This window comes from Cavia porcellus, unplaced genomic scaffold, assembly GCF_034190915.1.
Source record: "Cavia porcellus strain 051 isolate PalLab524CR breed Dunkin Hartley unplaced genomic scaffold, mCavPor4.1 scaffold_14, whole genome shotgun sequence".
Classification (NCBI taxonomy): Eukaryota; Metazoa; Chordata; class Mammalia; order Rodentia; family Caviidae; genus Cavia; species Cavia porcellus.
In genome coordinates this window covers 25,750,473-25,775,593 of record NW_026947497.1, presented here as the reverse complement: position 1 = coordinate 25,775,593, position 25,121 = coordinate 25,750,473, and the positions used below count along the sequence as shown (strand labels likewise).

Sequence of the window (25,121 nt, the reverse complement as noted above, 5' to 3'; positions counted from 1 at the left end):
GAATAAAAATTTCCTTGTACAAAAATCAGAGTTAAAAATATTGAAGAGATCTGTGGGTGTATTAGCTTTTCTGTTGTTGGAAAGATTTAAATAAATAAAATAGGAAATTAAATAGGAAATAAAAGTTAAATAAAATAGGAAAGGTTTAAATTATCTAATGGTTTGGCAGAATCTGTTCATACTCAGCTGGCTCCCCAAAGCAGGGGCATCATGGCAAAAGAGCCTGGAAGAGCAAAGATACTTAGTTTATAGTCAGTGGGAGTTGAGCATGGAAACAGCAACAGAGAGGAAGTGGTAAGAGAACAGACATAGACCCCAAGCTGTGCCTCCATTACTCACCAGAGACACCCAGAAGTGTACTTCACCAGTCCTTGAGGGGGGTGTACCAAAGCCAACCAAGTTTAAACTCCACCTTAACAGCCACTGTGGGACTATACCAGTGCAACATAAATATAACTGGAGTTGCCATAAGACGGGAAAAGTTGGCAGGGGGACAACAGAAATAATGGTTAGAAACATTCCAAATTTGGTGGAAAGCTTTGACAGATCCAGGAGTCTCAGTGAACCCCAAGTAGGATAAACACACACATAAAAGCATCACTTCTAGATACAACATGATATCAATTGTAAAGGAAAAAATTAAAACTAGCAATAGAAAAATGATCTGAACAAGGAAACAGTAAGATTAATGGCTGAGTTCTCATCAACAAACTATGGAAGTACCCCATCAAAATATGTGACATTCTTCTCAGAACTCAAAAACAATTCTAAAGTTAATGTGGAAGCACAAAAGCCCCTAACTAACCAAATCAGTCATCTGCAGAAATAATCATGTGGGAAAGCCTCACAATATCCCTCTTCAAAATATATTAAAGTGCTACAATAATTAAAACAGCATGTTACTGGCATAAAAACACACAAATAGTCCAGTGAAAAGAACACAGGACCCAGAAAATGAACCTACACAGCCACAGGCATCTGATTCTTGACAAGGCACCAAAACATACATTAGATGAAAGATACCCTTTGTAAAATATTAGGAAAATTGGATATACACATGTAGAAGGTTGAAATAAAATCCCTTTCTCTCACCCTATGTAAAAATCAACTCAAAATAGATAAAAGACATAAGTGTAAGATAAAACTACATTGAGATTCCATCTCACCCCAGTCAGAATAGCTATCATCAAGAGTAAAAAATATAATTAATGGTGATACGGATGCAGGAAAAAAGCAATCCTTCCTGATACAGTGTTAGGAGGAATGTAAATTAGCACAGCCACTATAGAAATCAGTGTTGGAGCTTCCTTTAAACAGTAAAAATTAAGCTATCATGTAAGCCAGCTATACTATTCAGTAAGTAACAGAAGGAATTAAAGTGAGCATGCTGACTTCTTCTGCCTATCTATCTATATCTATGTGTTGAATAGTATTCAGGCATAAAAAAGAATGAAATCATGTAATTTTCAGAAGAAATAGATGGAACTGAAGATCATCATAGTAAGAAGAATAAGCCAAACTCAGGAAGATAAGTATCACATGTTTCCTTCACATACGAATCTAGAAAAAAAAGACTACATAATGGAAGAAAGACTATTAGACAAGGGGAAAGAGATCAAAGGAAGGACAAAGGAAGGTAGTTGAGGGGCTGGAAAAAAAGAAACTGTAATTAGTCACTTTTCCATCTCTAGACACAATACCTAATACCTACAACTTAAAGAAAGAGAGGTTTGTTTTGACTCAGGTTCAGCCCACAGTCAGCCGCCTACAAGGCAGAAACAGGACAGCAGAGAGGAATGGTGGAGAAAAAGGTAGCCAGTAAACAAAGAGATAGAAGGGAGACAAGGACAAGAATATACTTTTCCAGGTCAGCCCTACCCCAAGTGACCCCCGTTTATCAAATCCCCACCTCATAACATGTTTCACTACTGAACCCCATCTGTAGATTAATGCACTGATGAGTCCAATGCTGCTGTGATCCAATCACCTTCCAAACACATGAAGTTTGGAGAAAACATTTTATATCTTAAGCAATACCATTCCACTGCTGGCCCCCCAAAAGCTCGTGTCCTTCTCATTAAGTAAAATGCATTTAGTGCATCTCTAAATGTCACCACGAAAATCTTTACAGTTCTAGCATTGTTGATAAAGCCAAATCCAAAGTCTTCTCTGAGACTAAAGGTAAACTTTGGTTGTGATCCCTGTAAAGCTAAAAAAAATAAAGAAAAAAATTAAATTCATCAAATATAGAGTAGCACAAGGTAAACATTTCCATTTCCAAAGAGAGAAATAGAGGGATAGAACGAAATCATACTAAAATAAGACCAAAACCTAGCAGAACAGACATTATGTCCTGTGTCTCTGGGTCCAGCAGCCAAGGCAAGTTACCGGGAAAAGTGAACTCCAGGAGGCCTAAGCCCATCCCTACAGCATTGCTGATTGCGGCCCACATAGCCTCTCTTTTTGGGTGCCTTTGCTCACCACCTGTAGTTTTCCTTGGAAGATGTTCCAAATTCCCGACATCTCCAACTTCCTACGGTCTCCACTACATTTTCAGGTTCACAGTTTTTGGCTTTACTTTCATGAACTACTCTCTCAGGCATGCTGCCTGGCCTCCCACATCTTCCTCTGAAATCTGGATGGAAGCCTCCATGACCCCATAACTGTTGCATTCCACATACCTGTAAAAGCTGTACCACATGGGAGATGCTGAGGTCTGTCACCTGCTTGAGCATTAGGCAATAGTTCTGAGTGCCTGGATGGCTGAACTTGAGGAAACATTTTCCTGTTTAACCCCAAGTGAGCAAGACATCCTGGGATTCTCTTTTCAAATGAAAGTTAACAGTCTGTACCCCTGTGCTAGCTAAGGGTGGGGTCTTGTTGATGCTTGAGATACCTTCAAACCCCCTTTCCTATTGTCGTGATGCAAAGTACTTGGCTTCTTTTTATTGCTAATCTTTTCTTCAACCAAGCTCTGCCTGGCCCCAACTTGGAAGTATTTTTTCTGTTGAAACTTCAAACTTCTTAGAACTTTTGGCTCTAATATGTGCTCCATATTGTCACTGTTGGCCACAGCCTGAATACTGGGCTGCCTTGAAATTTCCTCCACCAGATTAATTAGGCTATAACCCCAAATCTCAGTTGCCCACAAAGTCTCAGAAAATGGGAAAAATATAAACAGATTTTTCTGCCAGAATGTTACACATATAACCTCCAGTCCAAATCCTGATGGAGTTCTTATTCCCAACTCAAACCTTCTAAACCTGACCTTTACTGTCTTCATTTGTATCAGCATTCTGGTCTTCTGAGCTCCAACCAGAATCCCCCACCAAGCTTGGCTTCTATTTTTCTAGGTCTTCTCTAGCCAGCATCTCCAAACCTTTCCAAAGTCTTCCCATGAATCATTTCCAAAGAATTATAAACCACATAGTTAGGTATAATCAGAGCAATGACACCATTTCTCTGGTACCATTTTTTTGTACTTTTTGAAAGAACAAAACATTGGAATGATATATTCTAAGTGCTAAAGGAAAAAAATGCTAAGAATTGTGTCTGTAGTAAAGCTAAATTTCTGAAATTGAGATTAAAAAAAAGATTGTTGAATAAACAAAAATGGAGTTTGTCCTCAACAGACCTAAATTTTTAAAAATTCTAAAGGAAGATTTGAGGAAATAGAACAAAAATAGACTAGATAGCAGCTATAGGAATTGATTAAAAGCTAAAAATGGTAGTAAATCATAAATGTGCATTGTTTCGCTGAATATCTTTAAAAGACACGACTAGTTACAGCAGACTTTAATACTATTTAATGAGTTTTTGAAGTATACAGATATTTTTATGACAGTGGCACTTATATAATGCACGGAAATATATTGTTTCAAGGTTTCAATTTATTATCTGAATTTTTTGTATTAATAGGAGTTAAGCATGTTATAACGTTAATAGCGACAAAATAATTCAAAAAATAAAATTAAGAGCAAAAGAAATTAAAATGACATTATGAACATATTTAATGAAAGCAGGCAGGAAAGGATAGAATTTTTTTCTAGGAAGATGATGCAAATAAAAAAATCTATTCATATATTTGAAATTGTCAAGGTGATATTCCAGAGGTTACTTTGATAGATAGTAAGAGGTAGTACAATTAATAGAACTTATCTTAAACGCAGATTGTCTGCACAGACACTTGTCTTATTTTGTTAAACTTGCACTGTTGAAACTGTTTGAAACACTGGTAGAAATCTATATGAAATAAATGTTTTGATTACTTAATATGGTATTGATGGGAGATTCTGTCCCTTTTTATTATATTGTTTTTAAAAATTTACATGTTAAAATTCTAACAGCACAATAACTTTGGGGTATTATTTTTGTTGTGCTATAAGTCATTGTAATAATTTTTTAAATACTTGAAGTAAGCTTCAGTTTCCTTATTTTCTAGGAGGAGGATATGATGTCTGCCCAAGGAAGAGAGGAAGCATCAGATAGGCGCTTACAGCAGTTACAATCTAGTATAAGACAATTAGAAACAAGGTAAATTGTTAACTCTGTCTAGCGCTATCTATGTTCTTCAAAATATATGCCACAGTAGAATTTCAGTTTATGGTGTTTATTAGAATATACATTTTATAGTACTAAATCAACTAATCATAGATATAGTTTGTTTGTTTTTCATACCAAGGATCTAACTCATAACCTTGCACTTTCCAAGGAGGCACTTATGCCACCAACCTATATCCCCAGCCCTTACACTCATAGATACAATCTGATTTTATGCTTATTTTAAAAATTATATTGTGTATATTATCATTCTTTGAACATATTTCCAAAATTATTTGTTTAATGAGTCAGATCCTTTACAAACTATCTTAATTTATGTCATAAATTTGGAAGAGAACAGCTGCATCAAATTTAGTTCAGTAATTTTTTAAAAGATAAAACTGAACAGCCATGTTTTTGTTTTAATACTAAAGCATCCCTTCATTTTATTCCTGATTGAATGGCTTTTGGAGTGAACCAAACTGGTCTTCAGGAATTTAAAATCCTTTCTTCTGAAGAGCACTTAATTTTTTTATGTGATATTATCAGAAAAAATTGATATTACCTCAAATTCCCCCAGAATCTATTATTACTAATTCAGTGACAGGAGAAATAAACCATTGAAATAGAAGGCAATGAAAGTAAAAGAATGTCAGGTTTTAAAACTATTTTTTAGGAATCTTGGGCTATAAACACTGAAGAGATTATCTATAGGAGCTGAGTGCTGTAGATTGTTTCTGCATCTTGGGCTCAATGTATCAGGAAAGCCCTGCAAACTGAAGCTTATTCCTTGACTCTTTTGGTCCCCTAGAAGTTGAGATGCTCCCCAATCCTGTTCGCATGTTCTTGGAAATTGTAATATCCAGTGGCCCTTCTGAGTCCTTCCCTATCACTGATGTTTGCCTTCTAGCCATCATCGGTTGATGCCATGTTATATTTTCAGTAATACTGTATTAACTCACCTAATTGAGTTAGACAACTGTCATTTGAAGCTATGCTAATAATTTTGGAATATTTGGTGTCCATAATCCAACACTAAATTCTAGTTATGCTTCTTACCATTGTAACCACCAAAATGTTTCTGCATCTCAAATGCCATTGCTATCATAGAGAGAATAGTTTGGGGCAAGTTTTTTGTTTTTTGGAGGGGGGCAGTTTTGTTTTGAACAGGATATAGGAGTCATATGCTAAACATACTTAAAATTCATGTTCAACTTGTTAGCAGGCCCAAGTCCAGCTGCTCTCCGTTCAAAAGCCAGTACTCAGGATACAAGTGTTCCTGAGAAGGAAATCAGTTTTATTCAAGGGCATTTTGTGAAGATGGAGAGGGAGGCTATGGCCTCAGAACTCCATTTTGGGGAACTCACGTACAAAAAGGGCATTTACAGGATGAGAAAGAAGAAGAGGGAATAATGTGCAGGAAATAAATATGCTGATGAGTTCTTTCTTACCTGGACTATGTGTCTCTTTTTTCTTTTTCTTTGGCCAGAGCACTGTAGTTGACCTTGACCTTCTGGGTTATTTGTAAACATACTGCTCTTCGGCAAGTTAAAGCATCACAGCAGTATACATGCTTTGTGTTAATTGATGTTACAGAACTAAAGAATAAGGAAGGACATTACGTATTCTGATACAATCTCAAAGTCACCAGATGTCTGACTCTGTAAATATAAAGAAAGTACTTAATGTCATAATCATTTAGATGTGGCGTCTGTTTAAAAGTTAAACTGCAAGGAAAGGGGATGGGAAATATCCTTGAAAAGAACAAAGGGAGGAGAATTGTTTCTGTAAATGTCTCAGAGGAGCAGCCACCGCTACACTGTACTCACGGAACAGGAGTAGTAGGAAAAGGTCTCAGAAAATTGAGATATATCCCAGTGTAAGTGTGATTTTCTATGCATTGTGAGGAGAAGAATCTTTAAAATTCCCTCTTGAAAGGGACTTCCATATTCACAGATGAAGCATAGTTTGATCAACTTGTTTTGAGTACGGACAGCACAGCATGAGAGCTTCTGGGGCTCTTGCAGTGGCCAGCATCAGTCACACCTGATCCTCGTGTCTGTGGATGACAAGAGCTCCTAAAATTATGCTTAGTTTAAATAATGCAGAATATGTTTTAAAGTATACATATTATTAAATGTTCTTCATGCCATTTCAATCATTATCACGAGGAAAAGTTGATCAGTGGATGCTCTAGTTAAAATAGGGCTGTCAAAAGATAAGTATAAATGTAGAATAAAGTCTCATTAATAGCTAACACTTATACAATCAATTCCTTTTCATTTGAATTGTCTTAGTCATTTATATGCTTAAACTTTTGGGTTTTTTTTTTTTGTGTGTGTGTGTGTGTGTATGCATGTGTGTGGTTTGTTTGTTTTTTGTTGTTGTTGTTTTGTTTTGTTTATTGAAATAGGGTCTTACTTTGAACTCACTAGCCCAGATTGGCCTCTAAGTCACAATGATCTTCCTGTCTCAGCCTCCCAAGTGCTGGAATTACAGACATGCACCACACGTCTGCTTATACGCATAAATTCTTTTTTTTTTTTTTAATTTTTTTTTTTTTTTTTTTGTCTTTTTCCTTTTTATCGGTACCGGGGATCGAACTCACAACTGCCTGCTTGCAAGACAGGCACTTATGCCGCTGAGCTAAATCTCCAGCCCCCTGCATAAATACTTAAAGGGGTTGCTCAACAGTTGGGTGTTGGTTGGCTACCACTATCAACCTGAATTTATGTTTGTGATTTCACCTTCATTTCCTGAAGAATACATACAGATTCATATATCTTTATATACTTAGCATACAAATCACTTTTTTGTTCAGGAAATATTTACTTCCTAGACTGTAGACATTTTAAAAGATAGATTACCATAGAATATGTTGGGGGTGTTAAAAGGTTAAATTAGTAATGTGAAAGTGAATGAAAAGTAGAATTTTAACACTTCCTTTCAAGGTTTGGTTGAATAATTTAAGGACTCTGTAGTGTAATGAAGACCAGATGCACCAGATTGTTGGAGACCACTACAAAGCGGCTCTGATTAGGATTTAAAATTAACTAATTGGCTTTCTATGTTTATCTGTGAGTCTGTCCTGAGCCTCAGCCCCTTGCCTGGTGACGGAAGCTGAGTCATAGTAAGTGGACGTCTATGAATCACTGGTCCTGGCTGAGGCCTGTAGTGGCCTGTGAGGCCAGAGATACCTCAAAGGGCAAGATAAGGCCACAGCTGAAGACACCTTGGCTCCAATACTAATTAAGTAAATAAAGACTGCAGCTGAAGGAATTTCACTCCTGCAGTATCAGTCCTACCATAAATGTCATCCTGAAGATAAGACCGGTCTCCTAAATTGACATAATTTACTACTTGAAGAAGACTTTGAAATGACTCCCAAGGTCCTGCTGATTTCCCATGCTTTCCTCAGTTTACAGGCCCTTGCTTTGGACCTAATAAATATGGGTGGTCCAGAGAAGTCTTTGTCTTAGCCCTCTCGTGCTTAGCTAAAGGGTTTTGACCCTCTCGGAACCCTAAAATCCTTTAAACCTTCAACATACGCTTGTTTGGGAGATTAGGGATCTAGGTCTGGACCCCATACCAGATAAATTTAGGAGATCACTTATTGAAGATGTTGTAGCTCAGAGAATATTCATTAATGAAGAATGTTTACAAAATTAGAGAAGGGGCCTGGCCTAACGTTTTATATAGGCAAATGGAAAGTTGAGACATGCATGAGTATTATGGCAATCATGACAAACATTGGAGGTGGGTCTTCCTTAGGATGTGTAAAGCAGGGTTGTCCTTCACTGTTAGCACTTTTCCAGAATACGAGATAGAGGGTTTTGGAAAACAAGGGTCAGGGAATTTTTTGGTTATCCTTTGTTTTCCTGGGATCACAGGGATCAAGTCCAATATCATCTGTACAAAGGAAAAACAAAAGGTGCCTATAGTACATGTAATATTCCACTGGCATCTGTTCTCAAATTCTGAAGTAGATGTTTAGGTGGACCAACAATTTAGTACTGCAAGTTAGAAATGGAGGGAAACAAAATAAGGATTCATTATAAATGGGCAGACTTTCAGTCACATAGTAACAGACTAAATATTCTGGGGAAAGCCCTTTTGATGTGAACATATTTATAGTAAATTACAACAAACATCTGTATTATAAACTGAGCATTTAAATGTAAGAGATAAATCCCAAGGGTATAGATAAAGAAACAAACCAACCAAGGAGCTAAAACCAAAGTGATCAATAAGCAAACAAGTCAGGGCTAGGACTACATAATGGGGCAGCTAGCTAAATCGCTAGCCTTCCTTAACTGAAACCCTTGTAGGAATTATAACCTTTATTGAAAGGCTAAAATCAGAAAAAGTGTTTACCTCTTAGCAAATATGGCCAACATTGGAAACCATTTCCCATTTTGGCAACTATTAGAAGAAGAAGAAAGAGGAAGAGGAGGCATGGGAGGAGGAGAAAAGGAGAAGGAGGAGTAGGAATAAAGGAGGAGGAGGAGGAGGAAGCAGCAACATTATGGACTTCTCTGAGAATATACACATACAATCATAATGCTTCAGATAAGCTTGGGGTTCAGATTTATATAGTTTGTTCATGTGGAAACCTGAACCAAAACTAACTTTCAGCCAAAAACTAAAGTGGCAGGAGCTCAGTATTAAGTCCTGGTGCATAGAAGAAGCAGAAATAAATTTGTTTTGAGGGGAAGTATTTTTAACTTAGGCTTCTCAGAATTCCACAGATAAATTCAGGCAAATATGAGCATACTCAAAATTATGCAGTGCATGAGAAAATAAACCACTTGACTGATAAGAGGGAAACAAAGATTTTTGAACCAGTTCTCCCATTGGATAAAATCATAAAATACAAAGTTTAAGGCATGTATTAAACAAAGAAAGCAATTGTTTTTTCACATCTAAGGAAGTTATTGTTTACTGATTTAAATATTTATTATTATTATTTTCACCCAAAGCAGTCATAGTCAGTTTTAGTCAATCTGAAATTCAAAATGTACTTTTCATTTTGAAATGAGTATGGGGGTATCAAGCCATGAAGTTGGGTAAACATTATGTATTCTTTTTCTGGTTACTAAATAGATACACAAGGGAAAAAAACACTTTGGAAATCATTGTAGAGGTTTTCCTTGAAGTTTTCTGAAGGAATACATGAATTTTTGGTTATATTTGAAGATCTGGACTACTTTAAGTGTACTCTAAGTTTTTATCTAAAATTGCTACCTTATTGCAAAAGTTGACTCTAGAATCGTTTGTTGTTTCGTATCCCTTATGGACTGCATCCTGAGAAAACTGTCATTAGTATTACTTTAGAGGTAAATTGGTCATAGTCTGTGAGTTCCTATACTGAAATATTTTACTGATATGTTGGTTCTAGTAACAGATCCATTCATGGCTAATTTGGGTATGTCCAGAAAAACATTAGTCTTTGAATTCTTTTTGTCTTTTTTTCCAAAATGGTAATAAATGTAATCAGTTTGTTTGTAGCAGATTGAGAACTAATTGATTTTAGGGGACAGAAAAGAGCTCAGCAGCACAATGCCTGCCTGGCAAGCATGAGATCGTGAGTTCAATTTCCAGTATCAAAAATGAGAGAGAGGGCAGGGGAAGAGAGAGAGAAGAGGGGGGAGAGAGAGAGAATTGATTTTAGCTGTTTATTTGGGATTAATGAAAGAGTTTGGGATATTTCAGTTTGGGTTTTTTTTTTTTTAACTTTTCAACAGTTGATTATTAAATTGCTTTCTTGTACTTCTTTAATTTTCCCTCAGAAGAAGATTCTAGTTATAGATTTTTATTTTTGTACTTTCTGTGTTTTGTGCTATGTAACGCTAATGACTGGAATCAATAATATCTGAGGGTGAATTTCAATTCATTTTAATTACAGTAAAGAATCATGTTTATTTTTCAACAATGATATATTTTTGTAGGATTGAAGGTTCAGAGTTGTGTTGTTTTGTTGTTTTTAGTGTAAAACTTTCATAAAATAAGCATAATTGAATAGCTCGCTAGAAGATCACCACAAATGTTTGTTTAAGGAGGTATTTTTTAAGTCTACTATTCATATGGCCTTCGCTGAAAGGAAAATTTTTATATTCTTTCAGTGTTGTGAAATTGAGTTTTTTGGGTTTGCTTTTTTTATTGTTTCATGTTTTTTAATTTTTTTAAAAGAGGATCTATCTATCGAGTTCAGGCTAGTTTAGATTGGCCTCAAACTTGTGGCGATCCTCCTGCCTCAATTTCCTAAGAGCCAGAATTACAGGTGTGCACTGCCACACCTGGTTGAAATTGTTGCAGTTATGTTAAGGAATCATTATATATTTTAATATTTTTCAAAAACCTTTCATTAAATATTTTCTATATGATTCTCAACAACATTTAAGTCTGTTTCAAGTGTGACTATATCCTGTTTAATAAACTGATAGATTAGAAACTCAATTTTAATGATCATCTTTGTTCCAGAGACTACACATTAATAAATACTTAATATTAGATTTTTAAATTATTGTTTGTGATCTTTCCAAATGCCATAAATGTTTGAAGACCATAGGTGATTTATTTATCCTTTCTAAAGAAAGATCTCTAACCCATTCCTGATTTTAGATGATTAAGGGACTCACAGCATAGCAGGTCACTTTAGGAAAGACTGCTGGTTTATAAATGCTTCTTAAATAAGACAGGAGGTAAATGAGAATTGCTTTAACCTACTGCTTTGTATTTATTATAAATAATAATATGCAAATAATTGTTATTATAAACTATAGCAAGCAAGAAATCTTGAGGTGACTAGTGAAAAGTGATTTTCATTTTAACCACTGTTTACATTTTGTTTCCCCTCTCCACTCCTAAGAAAAATAGAATATATACATTTTTAAACCAAAGATGCTAAAATGTAGGTCTGACTAAGAATGGAACAGAAGCCTGGATTCAGAAGTTAGTAATAAATAATGGTTGGATAAAATGTAGAGGATTTGGGAAATAAGATAAAGTTGAATTTTAGTTTTGTGAGTTTTTTTAATTTTATGAGTTTTATTATAAATTCTTTAAGCAGGGCTACATGATAAAATTAATACTTAATGAAGATTAACTTGATGATTTTTAAAAAGAGACTAGGAATACAAATTGCTGGAGTACAAAGATTTTGAGACTTAACAGCAGACAAAATAGTTTTGTTTTTTTGTTTAAGTGCGTACATCTTAGCTTTGTGTTTTGAAGAAGTTAACTTACTTAGCTGCAGACTACTTTTAAGATTAAGTAAGATAGTATATAAAGGGCTTTGCATCAAGAGTACTAGTTCACTGTCTCAAGTCTTCCTCTTCTTTCACACTAAAGATAAACTCCTAGAAATGCAAAGTTCTGTTGATGTTTTTTGTCTTTTGAAATATTATCATTTTAACATTAATTGGCATGAGAAAGAAATATAGTTATAAGAATAATAAATTATAATTATTCCAGGAGTTAAAAGCATGTTTTTCCAGACTGAACAGGTTCAATGAAATAAAACAAGGTAGGAAGAAGGTACAATAAAATAAAGAATAGATCTTAAATCTTTTCTGTGATTATATCTATTATTTGTTGCAAAATGATTATTGTTAAATACTTTCAAATTAATTTCTTGGTTACTAAAAATATTTCTATTGACCTAATAAAGTTAGATTAAATTTTTTCTCAGTTCTATATAGGTCAGTTTTTGTTATCGTTGTTGTTTTTAGATAAAATCTCTGTGTAGTTCAGGCTGGTCTTGAACTCACTGTGCAGCTCAAGCTACCCTCAAACTCAATGTGATTCTCTTGCCTGAGCCTCATGAGTGCTACAATTATAGATGTGTACCACCATGCCTGGCTTCGAGCAATTTTTATGTATATGTTAAATAACTGTGACTTTATTCATTTTTAATTAATTTTAATTTTTATCAAGGGAAAATATATAGTTTAAAAGTTATACTACCATAAAGACTATAATGAAAAGTATGTTTCTTGGTAATACATATTTATGAGAAAGATCATCTTTATAAAAATTAAAATCCCAGAAGTTAAAAAAACTATCAAGTTTGTCTGTATTGAATTTTTAGTATGATAAAGATTCCCCAAATAGCAATAGTCAGCAAGAACAACAGAAGGAAGGTTTAAGAAACAAATATTTTGTAGTGTAAAAGACTGACGAAAGGCTAACAGATAATAGTATTCAGAGTTCTTACAAAGAGACAAGTAAAAAAACTCCTTAGAAAAAAAGTGGCAGAGAAGATGAAGAGGAAATTCAAAGAGGAAAATCCACATAGCTTACCAATGTAAGAAAACGTGCTTAAATTCCCCATACATAGTCAGGAAAATAGAAACTTAACAGTAAAGTGAGGTTATATTCATCAGACCAGGAAAAGAAGGAGCTTTTAGATATATTGCTTAATGGAGTTTAGTAAGACACTGAGTGAGGAAAGCATATATACCATGATTTTAATTTTCATAAGACAAAACTGTTGAGAAACCTGTGGATCAGTGTGTTTATATGGTGTATGTATCAGTATGCATGTGTATGTGTGTGTATGATTCTGTGAGCCTGGAGAGGCAAGAAAGGGTAACCAAGCAAAAAAGAAAAGAAGACCATATAAATATGAAAAGCAACTCAATCTTTAAGGATATAGAGATGATAATATTGTCATATGACTATATTAGATAGTAACTTTAATTACAGTCAGATATGTAGGCTCGGTCTCAACCCTAGTACTATGTGACCATACCCTTAATTAAACCTTAAACCTTTCTGGATATGTTGTTCTTTAAAACAGAGATAATAAGACTGACTTTGCAGAACTGTAGTGAAGACCAAATGAGAAAATACATGTAAAAGTTACTGGTGTTAACACCTGTTTTGTAATAGATCCTCAGTAAATCTCTTATCTCCCTCCTTCCCTTCAGAAAACATTTAACTTTCACATTGTAATTATTTATTAATTTCTAGGTTATGCGTGACAATACAAGAAGCTGACCGATTAAGAACAGAAAAAACACATCTGGAAAAGCAGACCAGAGACCTAAAAGCCAAGTACAATGAATTAGAAAATGAGAAATATGAGGCTATTTTAAGAGCCAGAGATAGCATGCAACTCTTAGAAGAAGCTAACCTTCAAAAAAATCAGGTAAGAAAAATAGTAAATATGCATATAAGTGATAAAACGCTGCACATTTTCTCTCATGACTTACAGTAAAGGCATCAATAGCTCCAGAGTAAATGCATGAAAATAAAATTTCTATGCACGCCATTAAATAGACATGCTTTGTTTTGGATGGTAATACTTAGTATCAGAAGATGTGATAAAGTGTCAGTCCTCTTCTAAAGCCAATATTTTAATATCAGACTTTTTCTTGTGTTCCTAACCCCTGCAGAGCTAATCATTATCCCTAGAAGTCTCATACTTCTTAAAAAAATCTGTCTCAGTACTTTACCATTGTGTACCCTTTTAGTCAATTAAATCAGGTGAATATTACTCATCTTTATTTCTTCATCATCTACACAATTACAATAATAGAGGAGAACCTCAGCTGACAGAGTAAAATTTAGCTCTAAAGGTCTATTAACTGAGAGACTTCCAGATCACAGCAGCAACACTCACAAATTGCTCTGGAAAATTCATCCTAATCAACAAGAGTGTGCTGCATGAGGAGATGGGGGCACCGTAGGAAATCACTGCAACAACTCAGCACACTGGCAACCAAGTGAAACTTAAAAGTAGGGACACTTAGAAAAGTAGGTGAAATAACAAAAGCACACACCTGCTAAATGTGGCAGCCAAGCAGGGACTGAGTGCAGGCGAGGTCATTCTCAGCATTTCCATGTCATTTTAGCGCCAGCCAGCACAGAGAGCCAGCTCAGAACCTCCCTTTATCTTGGTAGACTCTGCAGGAGGTAGAGCTAATGCCACTCTGGGCTGCCATCTATCTTCAGGAGCCCCCACTCCTGGGTAGCCCACATGGGAGAACATAAACTACCACTTACTTTATGTCACCAAGACACAACAGGCTCTTCTGCCTGAGAGTGCAAAAGGTACGCTCTCTAAGAGTCAGCTTTTGTTACCTGTTGTTTTCTTGAAAATATCCATTCTTTCTCGGGTGAGATAGAATCTCAGTGTTATTCTAATTTTGTTGAGCATTTTTTCATACATCTGAGAAGTGTCTATTCATTTCTAATGCTAATTTTTGAATTGGGTCTTTGAATTTGAGTGCTCTGATTTTTTTCCAGTTCTTTATATGTTCTAGATACTACTCCTTTGTCTGAAGAACAGTTGACAAAAATTTTTTCACACTTTGTAGGTTATCTTTTCATTCTGTTGGTGATTTCTTTTGTTGTGGAAAAGCTTTTTAATAGGATGAGATGCCTGTTGTTGATTCTTTGTGATATTTTCTGTGTAGTGGGGTTTTGTTCATAAGGCTAGGTCTTCAAGAGTTCTATCCTATCTCCCAGCAGAATTAATGTTTCTGTTTTAATATTTCGACCTTGGATGCATTTTTATTTTAGTTTGCTGCATGATAATGAACATGGGTCTAGCATGGAGAAAGCCAGTTTTTCCAGCATCATTTATTAAACACAGAGCTCTTTCTTCCATTGGATGTGTTTGGCCCCTTACTCAAAGATCATGTGGCTGAGTGCATTTGGAGTTGTTTCTGCATCTTCTGTTATGTTTCACTGGTCCTCAGTCCTCTTTTTTTTTTTTTTTTGCCAGTACCATGCTGTTTTTATCACGTCTGTAATATTATTTAAAGTCAAGGATTGCAATGTCTTTGCTGCCTAGAATTAATTTTGCTATTACAGATCTCTTCTGGTTCCAAGTGAATTTTAAGAATATTTTCTCTAGTTGTGCAAGATATGCTAGTGGTATTTTGATTGGGTATGCATTAAATCTGCATGTCAGTTTTAGGAGTATGATCATTTTCACTATATTGGTTCTTCCTACCCAAGAACAAGGGATATCTTTCCATTTTCTGATATCCTCTTTGATCTCCTTTTTTCAGAGGGGTATATTTTTAATGTAGAGATTTTTTGCTTCCTTTCTCAGATTGATTCCTAAGTAAAAATAATTTCATCATTTTTGTGGCTATTGTGAAAGGTAGTTTCCCTGATTTTTTCTTCATGAGTTTGTTATTTGTGTACAGGAAAGCTATTGATTTTTAAGTTTTGAATTTGTATCCTGCTACACTACTGAATCAGGTTATTAAATCTAGAAGTCTTTTGATGGAGGTTTTAGGATCTTCTATGTAGAATATCGTATCTGCAAATAATGGTAATTTAAATTCTTCCTTTTCTATATTCCTTCTTTCTCTTTCTCATGTCTAATTGCTCTGGTTAATGTTTCCAGAACTCTGTTGAATAGGAGTGATGACAGTGGACACCCCTGTCTTGTTCTTGATTTTAAAGTGAAAACTTTTAGGTTTTGATCACTTAATATAATGTTCACTGTTGGTTTGTCATAGGTGGGTTTTATCAGATTGAGATAAAGACCATCTATTCTGATTTTCTTTAGGGTTTTTATCATGAATGCATGTTGGAATTTGTCAAATACTTTTTTTGCATCTATTGAAGTGATCATGTGGTTTTTGTCTTTGTCTTTGTATGTGTATGGTATATTACATTTATTGATTTACTTATTTTGAACCATCCTTGCATCCTTGGGGTTAATCCTTCTTTTTTTTTATTTAGAAATAGATAACTGTACTACTAAGTTTTTATTAGTTTATCAAACAGAGTATGGTTAATCCTTTTTGTTATGTTACTGAGCATTTTTTGTTTTTTGTTTTTTTTTACCCATACCGGAGATCAAATTCATGACCGCCTGCTCACAAGGCAGGTGCTTATGCCGCTGAGCTAAATCCCCCTTTCTGAGCATTTTTGCATCTATGTTCATTAGGGAAATTGGCCTGTAGTTCTCTATTTTTTTGGTATCAGGGTAACGCTTGCTTCCAGGAATGAGTTTGGGAGTATAGCTTCAGTTTCAATTTCATTAAAAAATTTGAGGAGTAATGGAATTAGATCTTCTCTAATTTTCTTGTAGCATTCAGCAGTGGATTCATCAGGACCTGGGCTTTTGTTTGTTAGCAGGTTTTTAATTACATTTTCAATTTCTTTGACTGATATTGGTTTATTTAGAACTTTTATATCTTGATTCAGCTTTAGTAGTTCATATGTATTTCGCAGTCTGTTTCTTCTAAGTTTTCCATCATCAGAGTACAGATTCTCTAGGTGGATGTTGATGATCTTCTGGATTTTTGCAGCAACTGTGATATCACTCTTCTAATTCCTCATTCCTAATTGTATAAAAATGAGTCTTTTCTTCCTTTCTTTTTTTTTGGTACCAGGGATGAAACTCACAACCTTGTACTTACTGGGTAAATGCTGTGCCACTGAGCTATATCCCCAACCTGCTTTTTTTGATAAGATTGGCTAAGAGTTTATCAATTTTATTCAGTCATTCAAAGAATCATCTTTTTGATTCATTGACTCTTTGTGTTGTTTTTTAGTCTCAATTGCATTAATTTCTGCTTCGATCTTTATAATTTCTTCTCTGATATGAGACTTGGCCTTGACTTGCTCATCGTTTTCTAGAAGTTTGAGATTCATTAGTGGGTTCTTTATTTGACTATATTCTATTTTCCTGATATGAGACTTCTGTAACTTTTCTTCTTTGGACTGTTTTCACTGTATCCCATAAGTCCCAAAATGTTGTATCAGCATTATAATTTAGTTGTAGATACTGTTTAATTTCTACTTTAATTTCATTTGTGACCCATTAGTTGTTCAATAATGTATTATATAATTTCCATGTGTTTGTGGAGTTTCTGTGGTTTCTTTTGTCATTGACTTCCAATTTGATTGCACTGCAGTCAGATAATATGCATGGGATAATTTCAGTTCCTTTGCATTTGTTTAAACATGGCTATTAGGAAAGGAACAAAGATGGCAAATAGATAACAACTGGCTACAGAGGCTCCCTGAGATAGTCAATTTAGAATTCAACGTAATACAGCATTGGGAGTCCCAAACAGAGGGAGATGAATTCTCTTGTCCCAAGAAGAAATTAAGGTGAGGAAAAACCAACCAAACATACAGTCCCAGTGCTATTATTGGAACAGCTAAAGGTTCAATTTTCCCACCACAACGGGCGACTGGCCAACCATCTGAGGTTCCACTGTGACTTGCCAAGGTCCCGCCATGACTTGCTAAGCTGTCTGAGGTCCCACCACTTCGACTCACTGGAGATGCAGTTACATTGAGTTTGGGGGTTGGCAAGCCAAATGGAGAGCTGAGTTGGCAGGGTACCTACATCAACCTGTGGTGAGTGACGGGAGTGGAGCCATTCCATAGAAAGGGGGGCTCCGGCAGACGACATTCTGGGATCGGGCAGGACTGGCAAATACAAGGGGCAGCAATGACTTCAGTCAGTTGTTCCCTTCCCGAACGGGATTGGTGGAGTAAGCTAGGCCTTGGGTCCTGTGACCTGGCTGAAACCCAATAGGTTATCCAAAATCAAGTCCCTACAGTGGTGGTGCACACTAACCACACTAACCCAGTGAAGCCTCAGAAGTTTAACTGTCAGTGCAGGCCACAGTACCTTGACTGACCTGGAGGGGAGGCGGTGCAAAGAAATACAGTGCAAGCCACAGCAGCTTGACTGACCCAGAAGGGAGGCAGCACACAGTAATACAGTGCAGGCCACAGCAGCTTGACTGATCCGGAGGGGAGGGGCCAGCATATGCTGTCCCATCAGCAACTCACTAGCACATGGCAGTGGGAAGGGTCATCTAGCCAGCTTGCTTCAGAAGAATTGTAACCAACAAAGAAACAAACTGGGGCCTCCTGGAAGAAACAAAAAAGATGGAAAGAAGAAGCAACAACAAAAAGTCCCCAGGTCCCAACCCTGAGAGCATTGCCCCAGGACAGGTAAATACAAAGGAGAATGAGAACAGCAAACATGCAATATCAGACAAAGCACCAGTGGACATAAAGAGATATCTTCGGGACCTCATAGACGAGTTCAAAAGTGAAATATTTAGCCAAGTAAAGCAAGATATAGGAAGATTAATAAAAGAGATACTAAGCACCCCTCAAGCAGACACAGCCAGAAAGAAGGGAGGAACTCAAACAAAGGAGAGAACCATTTGATGAAGAATATAAGCAAAATATAGAATACATAAAACAGATTCAAAGAGATCACCATGAAATTAAAAATTCCATGGAAAGATGGCAAATCAGCTTGAAAGAAACTAAGGCTAGGTTATCCAAACTGGAGGACAATTTTGCAATGTGGGAGTATGAAAGGGAAGACTTTTTAAAAATAACAAGGAAACAAGCAGTAACAATACAAAGGCTAGAAGACAACAAGAGGATCTATAACTTGAGAATGAAAAATGTGAATAAAGAAGCAGGGGTATAAACAAAGGAACTACAAAGGTTATTCACAGAAATAATTAAGGAAAACTTCCCAAACATAGGAAAAGGAAATGATAGTCTGATATATTAGGCATACAGAACTCCAGCCACCAACAACCAAAACAGAGCTATACCCAGGCATATGATGATCAAGATCCCAGAAATTCAATATAAGAACAGAATATTAAAAGCTGTTAGAGACAAGAAACAGATCACCTACAGAGAAAGGCCCATCAGAATAATGGCAGACTTCTCGACACAGACCATGAAGTCAAGAAGAGCCTAGAGCGAAATATTCCAAGCCCTGAAAGAAAATAACCTCCATCTCAGATAGATATACCCTGCTAAACTATCTCTAAAAATTAATGGAGAAACAAGATGCTTCCAAGACAAAGAGGAACTTGGGAAATTCACAACCACCAAGCCAGCTCTGCAGAGAATACTACAGGGCATTCTAGAGAGAGAAAAAAGTACTAGGATTCCAGGAACAGTGGCAGAGAGGCCTCAATGAGTGGAGCAGAAAACAGAATGAAGAAGATAAGCAGACAACTGATGGTAAAAAAAAGAGCATAACAGAAATAAGGCAGAGAAGATTTTATTCAAAACTGACATGATTGATAGTATCAAGTCTGAGAGTATATGCAACTACACTGAAGATGACAAGACTATGATACACATTCTGGTTTGATAGCTGCTGGTGTTTGAAGTTCTATACTGTATACAAAGTTGTGTTTTTCTTAATACTGTTATGTACTGATATATTCTATTATACTATGTCTGATGATATAGCCAGTTCTATTTGAGATAACAAAAGACAACACAAGAACCATGGTAGAATTCTTTGTACAATGGTCTTATATGTTTATTTCATTTCATGTGTTTATAGGAATATGTTTTGTTTTTGTCTTGCTTTTTTTTTGTTTCTCCCTCTAATATAGAAAGGATAGAAATACATGTTAAGACTCATGCATGTGTAGAATCTATCAACAGTTTATGAGAACTGATCTTATGACACATGATGAAATGAACAGATACTTTGAAGAAAAAGAGACACTAAAATACCCAGTGCTGATCCTGGAGTGTCATAATGTGAAACCCAGCAATAGTATTATTCTTTGTTCAGAGTGATATTAGCCTGCTTGGGTTTATTCACTCTCAACATAATTGAAGATATGGATAACTGCATGTATGCTTAAGTGTATAGGATTGACAACAATGTTACTAAGTTTTTGTTGGACAGTTGAACAGAACTGTTTGCAGTCTCACTGTTTGAATTTCCACTTTATATGTTCCATTTTTGTATCTTGAACAACTATTTGTGAAACGACAATAAGTAAACATCAACTAGTGATTTCTTACTGTTTATTTTTTTCTCTGAATGTGTGTATTATTTCTACCTAGTTTCTATTTTGTTTAGTCTTTCTTCAAATAAATTTTTTTTAAAAACATGGCTATTATGTGGTTTATTTTACACAACATCCCAAGTGCGGCCAAGAAGAATGTACATTCTGATGTTGTAAGGTGGAACAATATAGACATCTACTAAGTCCACTGATTCACAAATTTGGTTCAAGTCAGATATTTCTTTGTTGAGTTTTTGTCTAGTTGATGTGTTTGTGACAGTGGGGTACTGAGGTTACAACTGTGTTAGTGCTTATTTGATTTTGTGTATCCATTAATAGTTGTTTTATATAGTTGAGTGCTCCATATTTGATGCATATACATTCATGATTATTATGTATTTTTCTTGGGAGTCTTCCTTTAGCAGCACTATAGTAACCTTTTTTTATCTCTTTTGTTCAATATTGTTTTGAAGTTTACATTATCTACAAATAGAATAGCTATACCTGCTTTTTTCTGAGTTCCTGTTGCATGGAGTATTGTTTTCCATCCTTTGACTTTTAGTCTGCGGATTTCTTTTTGAGTTAAATGTATTTCTTGTTTGCAGAATAATGTTGGATCTTGTTCCTTAATCCATTGTGTGAGTCTGTTTCTTCTGATTAGTGAATTGAGACCATTTACATTGATGATTATAACTGATATCTATTAGTCAGTCCTTGTCATATCATTTTCTGCTGTTCATTCCTTGTCTTTCCTTCTGTTTAGCTGTTTGCCTTGCCTGGTGGCTTCTTTCTATTGATGTACTTGAAATTGTGGACATTGTTATCTATTTCTAGAATATCTTTCAGAAGATTCTATAGAACTATTTTGATGGCCATTAATTTCTTCAGTTGTTCTTTGCCTTGGAATGATTTTATTTCTCATTAATTCAGAAAGTTAGTTCTACAAAGTATGTCATTCTGGATTGGAAGTTATTTCAGAAATTGGAATGCTTGCCCCCAAGCTTTCCTTAACTTAAGGATTTCTGTTGAAAAATCTGCTGTATTTCTTATGGGCTTTCCTGTATAGTTGATTGTTTATTTCTTTCTAATAGTTTTTAATACTTTTTTTTTTTTTTTTTGTCTTTTTCCTTTTAATCGGTACCGGGGACTGAATTCACGACTATCTGCTTGCAAGGCAGGTGTTTATGCCTCTGAGCTAAATCCGCAGCCCCAATACTCTCTTCTTATAGTGAATTTCTGGAATCTTGATTATTCTATGCCTTGGCATAGATTTGTTTTGGTCATGGCTAATTGCAGTTTTGAATTTCTCACTTGTCTATATTTCAAATTCTTTTTTCATGCTTGAGAAGTTTCTGCCATTGTTTCTGTGAACAGGTTTTTTTCTGTCATTTGTGCTGGCTCCTGCCCTTTCATTGACTCTGATCAATAATATGTTGTTATTCTTTGCATCAGCTTGCAGCTGGTAAATTGTTTTTTCATGATCCCTTGCTGTTTTTAAAAGATCTTTTTTCATGATCGCTAGATGTGATCCTATCTGCTAGGTCTGATATTGTGTCTTCACTTTCATTCATGAGATTTTGCACACTTTTAATGGAATTTTTACTTTCTGTTTTTCTATTTGATTCCATTTCTTTCCTGTGTCGGGCATTCATGGTTTCCATTATTTTCCTGTGCTCCTTTTTTATGTCTACTTTATATTTGCTAAGTAAGTCATTATTGTCATCATCTCTTGTTTTACTTGGGAGGTTATTTCTGATCTGATTTCCTCTACAGTTTCATGCACCTACTGTTTGAACTTATGCTACCATCATTTCAGAAATTCCAGATGGGTTGCTTCCATTTTCCTCCACTTTTTGTCCCCTCAACTTCTCCTGGGTATGCAAAGGTCTGGGATTGTATTTTGCTTCTGTATCTGGTTATTTTTTTACTTTATTTTGGTTTTTTGTGTTGATGCTTGTAAATTTCTTTTAGTAAATAGCTTTATCACTGATATCAAAGCTGCCTTAGAAATGTCTGTTTGCAGATTTTTTCCAGGTGTAAAAGGTTCTTGGTTTTTTATCTGTCTCAAGATCCTGTGTTCCCAATTTGTTAAGGATGAGATGGTGCTATACATTTGGCTCAGTACCCAGTCCTTTCCTACCAGAGTATGAAATGATTATTACCCCTAGACAATCACTGAGTTGTTATAGAAGGGAGAACAACTGATTACAATGGGTATGACATCCTGCAAAGTAGTACAATTAGCTACAATAACATCAAGCACAGCTTAGAAACTGACAAACTATGGTTACTATTAATTTGATCCCTTTAGCCATAGGGACATAATCTATCATTGAACTAAATCCAACATAGATCAGGAACTAAGAGTTTCCCCTTTGTAGAGTGGTTTTATTCTGATGGGGAAATATAAAAGGGGTAACGGACAAATCAGATCAATAAATGAGGAGAAATACAATATAAGCAAGCTTGGAAAACAAAAGTTGATCGTACAAACTTTGGGAAACTAGAGGAGAGGGCAGGAGAGAAAGAGTGAAGGAATAAGCAAGATATCATTGAAGTGAACCAGAAAGATTAGAAATAGTGTTTACTCAAGTGAAAATATCATAAAATCAAGAGAAATAGCTGAGGAAAGGGAGAAGGAAGATGAGTAGAACAGAACAAAAAGAAAGATAAAGCCCTAAATAAAATTTTAAAAATGCAAAACAAAACAAAGAAAAAAATAAATAAAATTCCTCCGATATCCACAGTTGTGGTAGTATCTGAGGCAGCGCAAAACTGCTGGGCAGTCCCCCAGGCCTGCAGCACGTGGGTGCTGGAAGTGAGGCAGATCTTGGGTTTCAGAGGTGGAGGACTGGGGCCCGAGCCTTCAGCCAGTAACCATCTGTCTGTCCCTCGGCAGCCTGTCCACTGCTTACCGCTTTGGTCTCTGGGTCTCTCTCCCAGTTGAGGCTGCTCCCAGTCCTGTGCATTGTGGGCTCCTCCTAGTCTTTGCACAGCCTCGGGTTTTCCTTGTCCACTCACACATCTCTCTCCTTTGCACAGTGTGTTACAGCACAGGGTAGGGTGGGGTGCTGTCAGCTGACTCTCTCCTGCCACTGTCACCCAAGGCTGCTCAATCCCACTGTGCTCACCCCTTCTGTGGGGCAGCGTCGACCTCCTCCTTGTTGCTGGATGCGGCACAAGGCTGCTTAAATCCCGCATCCGTCTCTCAAGGTGTTGCTCTTGCTGCATGGAGGCATCTTGAGGCGAGGAAGGGTCTTGCTCTTCACCACAGCTGCCCCGCAGCCACAGCTGCCTTGGCCAGCTCACTGTTTGTGCCACCCACTACTTGTTGCAGGGCGGGATGAGATAGAGTGTGGCTGGCTGGCTGCCTTGCCAGGGTCCCTGTGGCAGAGACAGCAGAAAAACAGTAACTCACAGATACACCCATATAAACAAATTACTGATAAAGAGGCAACGAGGTCAACCATAAAAGAAAAAGAAATAAGGGGAGGGGTTGTCCTGTCCTGTTGCTTGGGATTAGTGTCCCTGCCCAGTCTTTGTTGCCACTGTTTTTAGCCCACCATGTTTGGGGACCTCTTCCGTTCTCTGGCTCAGTGGCCAGACATTTACCCAAGGTTCTCAGCCAGCCTCAACCTTATAGGATGCTCCACCTTGTCCTCTCTCCATCCCTGGAAATCCCTTGTCTCAGCTCCCTGATACCCTGTGACTTTAGTGGCTCCAGGGAAAGGAATGAGCATGGCTATTTCTCTCTACCTCCTGTGCCTGTGTCCCAGCGGCCCTGATCTGTGGGTTTCTCTTTGGTAGTTATTTCCTCTATGCCAGTGCCAAAGAGGCAGAAATCCAAACCATCTCTGTCCATTCTATCTTTCACCTCTTATAGCCCTAACTCAATCCTCAGAATGGCTTGGTCTCTGGACTTGCCCTGGGAACAGAGCCCAACGATGGAGAAGCACTTTCCTGCTGTTATCACACACTCTGCATCATGTCCCAGAGGGAGAACGATGTGGTTGGGCTGGCTCTGCAGCAGTGGATGTGAGTTAAGTGCCCAGCTACAGCCTCTGCCCCCACCCCAGCTTCCTGTTACACAATGGCACTGTGCCTGCACCTGAACCTAGCTGGGAGCAGCACCCAGGTCAAGAGGGAGCTTCACTTCTTACCCTAACTTTTCATTTTTTTGGCATTTCAACTCGGCTAGCCTATTCAAGTTGTATTCTAGTGTTTTTTTGTCTCTACCATCTCTTATAGCTGCAGGCTGAATAAACGTGGTGAGTATCTCCAAGCTCTCTGTGAATGCTGCTTCCTCTACACCACCATGATATTCCTCAAAACAATTTTAAAAACCAGATGAGAATGTGGATGGTCTTTGGGAGATGTTCAGGTAGAAAATAGGATCACTCACTGTAAATAGAAAGAAAGAGATTCAGTCTGACCTAATTACAGGAGTTCCTACCTCAGGTGTTTTGATTAAAGATGTAAATTTGGAAGTTGTCAGCATTGAAGTGATATTTAAAATCAGTATATTTAATTAGATTGTCCATGGGTGGACATAGAGAAGCAAACCAAGAACTGAATCTTCAGTGGTCCCAAGAAAATCAAACCTAGATATGATGACTCATTTTGTACAGAGACTTGAAAGAAAAGGAAAATTCAAAACTAGTTCTAAAATGTATAGCGATTAGATTGATGGCAATACTGGCTGAAATAAATGCCAAAGAAAAATAATTTTTTAAAATCTGGGTGCTGTGTGTTGGTGCACATCTATAATCCTACCTATTCGGGGAGCTGAGGCAAGAGGAACACAAG

The 25,121-nt window shown here is 36.5% G+C and overlaps 1 protein-coding gene across 5 annotated transcripts in view; it reads left to right on the top strand.

Annotated features, from left to right (window-relative positions):
* Positions 1 to 25,121, top strand: part of Sclt1 (sodium channel and clathrin linker 1) — a 183,094-nt gene that overhangs the window by 93,275 nt on the left and 64,698 nt on the right. For all 5 annotated transcript variants that reach the window (XR_010051460.1, XM_063260768.1, XM_013140782.3 and 2 more), the window contains 2 exons: positions 4,442 to 4,533; positions 13,513 to 13,690. Coding sequence is in view for 4 of the 5 variants with exons in the window: in XM_063260768.1 (XP_063116838.1) it covers positions 4,442 to 4,533; positions 13,513 to 13,690 (270 nt within the window). In the remaining variant the exon portion in view is untranslated. The remainder of the gene's footprint in view (positions 1 to 4,441; positions 4,534 to 13,512; positions 13,691 to 25,121) is intronic.